Source organism: Trifolium pratense, linkage group LG5 (assembly GCF_020283565.1).
Source record: "Trifolium pratense cultivar HEN17-A07 linkage group LG5, ARS_RC_1.1, whole genome shotgun sequence".
Taxonomy (NCBI): Eukaryota; Viridiplantae; Streptophyta; class Magnoliopsida; order Fabales; family Fabaceae; genus Trifolium; species Trifolium pratense.
In genome coordinates, this window is record NC_060063.1 from 41,009,413 (window position 1) to 41,014,824 (window position 5,412).

Consider the following 5,412-nt stretch of genomic DNA (forward strand, 5'->3'; position numbering starts at 1 on the left):
CGAGACGGGGCCTTGGTCCAACTTGGCATAGGCATGGAATTTGATCTTTATTACTTGGCCACGGTCATGCCACGGTACATGGAGGTTGCTTGACACCCCCGTGTGCATTTTCGGAGCACTTTGATTTTTTGGGCCCCCCGCGTGCCTTGCCACGCCCTTGCTTATAGCAAAACGAGACGGGGCCTTGGTCCAACTTGGCATAGGCATGGAATTTGATCTTTATTACTTGGCCACGGTCATGCCACGGGTACATGGAGGTTGCTTGACACCCCCGTGTGCATTTTCGGAGCACTTTGATTTTTTGGCCCCCCGCGTGCCTTGCCACGCCCTTGCTTATAGCAAAACGAGACGGGGCCTTGGTCCAACTTGGCATAGGCATGGAATTTGATCTTTATTACTTGGCCACGGTCATGCCACGGTACATGGAGGTTGCTTGACACCCCCGTGTGCATTTTCGGAGCACTTTGATTTTTTGGCCCCCCGCGTGCCTTGCCACGCCCTTGCTTATAGCAAAACGAGACGGGGCCTTGGGTCCAACTTGGCCTAGGCATGGAATTTGATCTTTATTACTTGGCCACGGTCATGCCACGGTACATGGAGGTTGCTTGACACCCCCGTGTGCATTTTCGGAGCACTTTGATTTTTTGGCCCCCCGCGTGCCTTGCCACGCCCTTGCTTATAGCAAAACGAGACGGGGCCCTTGGTCCAACTTGGCATAGGCATGGAATTTGATCTTTATTACTTGGCCACGGTCATGCCACGGTACATGGAGGTTGCTTGACACCCCCGTGTGCATTTCGGAGCACTTTGATTTTTTGGCCCCCCGCGTGCCTTGCCACGCCCTTGCTTATAGCAAAACGAGACGGGGCCTTGGTCCAACTTGGCATAGGCATGGAATTTGATCTTTATTACTTGGCCACGGTCATGCCACGGTACATGGAGGTTGCTTGACACCCCCGTGTGCATTTCGGAGCACTTTGATTTTTTGGCCCCCCGCGTGCCTTGCCACGCCCTTGCTTATAGCAAAACGAGACGGGGCCTTGGTCCAACTTGGCATAGGCATGGAATTTGATCTTTATTACTTGGCCACGGTCATGCCACGGTACATGGAGGTTGCTTGACACCCCCTGTGCATTTTCGGAGCACTTTGATTTTTTGGCCCCCCGCGTGCCTTGCCACGCCCTTGCTTATAGCAAAACGAGACGGGGCCTTGGTCCAACTTGGCCTAGGCATGGAATTTGATCTTTATTACTTGGCCACGGTCATGCCACGGTACATGGAGGTTGCTTGACACCCCCGTGTGCATTTCGGAGCACTTTGATATTTTTGGCCCCCCGCGTGCCTTGCCACGCCTTGCTTATAGCAAAACGAGACGGGGCCTTGGTCCAACTTGGCATAGGCATGGAATTTGATCTTTATTACTTGGCCACGGTCATGCCACGGTACATGGAGGTTGCTTGACACCCCCGTGTGCATTTCGGAGCACTTTGATTTTTTGGCCCCCCGCGTGCCTTGCCACGCCCTTGCTTATAGCAAAACGAGACGGGGCCTTGGTCCAACTTGGCATAGGCATGGAATTTGATCTTTATTACTTGGCCACGGTCATGCCACGGTACATGGAGGTTGCTTGACACCCCCGTGTGCATTTCGGAGCACTTTGATTTTTTGGCCCCCCGCGTGCCTTGCCACGCCCTTGCTTATAGCAAAACGAGACGGGGCCTTGGTCCAACTTGGCATAGGCATGGAATTTGATCTTTATTACTTGGCCACGGTCATGCCACGGTACATGGAGGTTGCTTGACACCCTGCAATTAAGACATATTACCTCAGAAAGTTACTGAATTTTAAAGTATAATATACTAGATTGAGTCAGCAACTACCCTTCTTTTGCTCTACCAATTCCCATGTGGCTTGGGTGCTTGTCTATCTGGAATATTTGTAATGCTTCGTGAGCTGCTGCATCAAGTTTGATAAAGTTATTTCTGTATCTCCAATTTAAAGAAAGACACGGGTTGAAATCTACATTATCTCCTTTCAAATAGCACAAAGTTGAAGAATAAAATATGGATTGCATTTAAGGGCCGAGTATGTGTAAGGATACAGTGAAATTTCTGCTGAAGAATCTATTGTAATTGATGTATTTCCAGATTCTTTTTGCTCAAGAGTGTCTACAATCCTTTCATTCTCTAATATTGCAAGAAGGCCACCACTAGCACGAACTTGTACTTCACTTCCCATGTCCATCATGGAACTCAACTGCAATTGTAACATGGAATAAAGGGCAGAAATACATGTAAATCTGTTGGAGTATTGCACTGATATATGGAAGGAAAGGAACAATGATTCAAACACCAGACTTAATACACGTAAAAAATATCCAAAGAAAAAATATTTACATTATTAATCTAAGCAGGTGCATTTATATGTAACAAACTTAAGATGCTTGGAAGATCCCCTAATATGATATATTGAAACAAAGATGATAAAATGCAGTAGTAGTAGTTTCGGACTCACAAAGTAAATCCTCTCCTTGACGTCTAATCCGTCATCCATTCCCGCCACCCGAAGGTAAACTAATCTGTAAAAGAAAGAGGGAGAGAATGAGAAAGAAGAAGCAAATGAATGCTAAGATTTCAGCACACCATTTTTGTTTTTCCTTTTATTGGAACGATTAGATTGGCAATTCACCAAATAAAATTTCATACAATATCCTCGTTCCAAATCAAAATGAAAAATTATGCATGTTAATTAGAACAAGTACAAAAGAAGACAGTTTGTATCTCTTGAGGGAGAAGAGTTTTGCCGCCTATTGTGGTCCTAACTTTTCTGGTCCTAACTATGCATGTTAATTAGAACAAGTACAAAAGAAGAGTATACAAGTACAAGTAGTGAAAGTTAGGACTAGAAAAGCACAAAAGTTAGGACCAGTAGTGAAAAATTATGCATGTTAATTAGAACAAGTACAAAAGAAGAAAGTTTGTATCATTACTGGTCCTAACTTTTCTGGGAAGAGTATCTATATAAAACAGGTTGGTCAGTAATTAGTTCTTTATATTCCTAGAATATGTATTGTCTAGAGCATTTGTATTTATTATTCTAGCAACATATCATTGACAAGCGCACTGCAAACACTTGATAAAAAAATTCTTTTAAGATTTTAGCTGCTTCAATACCTGTGCCACGCTTGCTCATAGCTGAATATTGAACTTTTCACAAGCTTTACTGTAAGAGCCTCAGCTACTTCATCTGCATTACATCAATTGGTAAAATGATCCAAGAGCTAGGTTTTTGTAATTCAACCACATGATGTGCACTATACCACTTCGTTGCAGAGCAGCCAAGAAAGATTCTTCACATTTAGTGCTTGTGTATATGACCAGAGGGTTTGCTTGAAATTTCACTGCATTAGCCATTGAAGCCATAAGACATTCATACATTACAACCCATAACTAATAAGAAAAACATTTACTGCAAGTCATTAGGGGCATGTGGAGCACAATAGTGACACAATGAAATTAGGGTGAAACGACAACACATAAAGCAATTAGGTTCCAGTTTCAACCATGATGGAATAGCGCAACCAGGAGCAACGTAGAAACTAAAACTGAAATCAAATCCAACAACAATAATGGGGGAAATCATACCCAGATCAATAACCGAAAAACCTTTATCCCCGTCATCCCAAACTTCAAGCACATTTAGCTGTCGGAGGCTGGAATCATAATATGAAACTCCAATTCTGTAAAGAAGATTTGAGAGTTCATCAAATCAAGAATACATGATTTAAACCCAAACCGAGATGTTCCTGTATCATGGGATTCATACATGCACTGCATATACCTTTTATAGTTATCTAACCACTTTTTACCAATCACTCGGCATATTATAATTTTTATATTATTTTTAATTATCAATGTTTCTGAAACAGTTGGCCACTCAATTTCAACTACCATCCTGCAACATCATTCTTCACACAATTTCACCTCCAATCATGCACAGAAACTATGATTTGATTCTTGCATCAAACAATTTTATTCTAGATTGGTTGGCAATTTCTAGCAACAGATATTTGAGCTACTAAAAGAAAGCTTACCTATGACCATTTTGTATGCAGGCCATGTAAACCTACATAACTCAAAAAAATCCAATTAAGAACTGAGATTACAGTGGAGTAAATTATCAATTTAAGCAAAAATATTACAAGAACTAAGCATCGAAGCTGATGAGTTATTTATGTGTAACCTCTAAGAAATTATAATATTTTCATATGCTAACTTCTAATCTAATATGAAACATGTTGAATAAACTTATTTAAAACTCAATTTAGAATTTAGTACTTAACTTTATTACACATAGACCTCAAGAATACTTGTCAGCTTATATAAATCATGTTAAGAAATTTCTTACACAAAAGAAATCACGTCACTAAATTGAAACTTATTCTTCTTTAATTTGAACATTCCAGTAACTCTTAATTCAGCAGCACAATATAAGGCCACACCTCCCGGCTCCCGCCATAGATGTCTAATTAATAACTGTGACTTATTATTGATTATCATACACTGAGCTTGAAATAGCAAATTATTAATTATTTGAAGATAGGATTAAAGATTAAGCAAAATCACTCTCTATTTCAGTATCAACTTCAGTTCATCAAATTAAACGATTATAGACCGTTATTAACTACAAATTAACTGTTTAATTTTCCAGATTCTCTATAAAAACGCAATAATTAATCAATTGCGCCGATTTCAGTTTTAACCTCGTTGATCTGAAACGAAGTGTGTGATTGTCAAGGAAAATAAAATTAATTAGCATAAATAATCAAAGGATTTAATTAAGTTTGTGGAATTTTCTCGCATTTTCTACGCGGTAAGAAACGAAAAATTGGAAGAAAAAGATGCGTGAGGAATAGACCTGAGGAACGTCATCGATTTCATCATCCATGTCCTCCATTTTTGGCGATCTTGTTTCTGAGCTAGCGAGTAAACGAGCGAGTTAATGTGAAAGGAAAATGAATGTGCGAGAAAGTAACGGAAATTTGAGCGGGGAAAAATCGAAATGGAGAAGCTCTGATTTTATACTGGGGTGGAAACTGGAAAGCAGTGGAAAATCTGAATAACTGCTGCGATACGGCGTCGTTTGCTGATCCGAGAAGCATGGACTCGTGTCATATAGGTCCAATTACAGCTTATCAAAACAAAAAAAAAAGGCCCAAACAAAGCTTATTAAAATAAAAAAAAGCCCAATCATAGCTTCGATCTAGTCGTTGTAATAATAGTCGTGTTGTGTCGTAAGTACAATTTAGTTGATAGTTATAAAGACGTTGATATGCATCTAAATTGGGACTTCCTATTTTCACAATGTATGTGTGTGAGTTTAGTCACTAGACTACTTTTTTTTTTACGGATA

General features: G+C 40.4%; 1 protein-coding gene across 2 annotated transcripts; it reads right to left on the minus strand.

Moving 5' to 3' along the window:
- Positions 1-1,819: 1,819 nt before the first annotated feature.
- LOC123883848 (DNA mismatch repair protein MSH5-like) lies at positions 1,820-5,048 on the minus strand. 2 transcript variants are annotated; one of them, XM_045932786.1, is made up of 8 exons: positions 4,918-5,048; positions 4,094-4,125; positions 3,645-3,739; positions 3,320-3,400; positions 3,174-3,246; positions 2,515-2,578; positions 2,102-2,256; positions 1,820-1,982 (listed from the first exon to the last, which is right to left on the minus strand). In XM_045932786.1, the coding sequence occupies exons 1-8, from the start codon at positions 4,954-4,956 to the stop codon at positions 1,877-1,879; spliced, it is 645 nt and encodes a 214-aa protein (XP_045788742.1). In that variant the 5' UTR covers positions 4,957-5,048; the 3' UTR covers positions 1,820-1,876. The 2 variants fall into 2 exon arrangements, with proteins under 2 accessions (XP_045788742.1, XP_045788743.1); XM_045932787.1 differs by lacking the exon at positions 4,094-4,125 and having other exon boundaries at positions 4,918-5,029.
- Between the last annotated feature and the right edge of the window lie 364 nt (positions 5,049-5,412).

What these genes read in the sequence shown, in the direction of transcription:
- LOC123883848 (XM_045932786.1), bottom strand. Translation starts at nt 4,956, where the DNA reads ATGGAGGACATGGATGATGAAATCGATGACGTTCCTCAG. An exon ending in TGCATACAAAATGGTCATAG is followed by an intron (nt 3,740 to 4,093) that starts GTAAGCTTTCTT and finishes TCTTCTTTACAG; the next exon opens with AATTGGAGTTTCATATTATG. An exon ending in TCTTCAGCAGAAATTTCACT is followed by an intron (nt 1,983 to 2,101) that starts GTATCCTTACAC and finishes TTGGAGATACAG; the next exon opens with AAATAACTTTATCAAACTTG.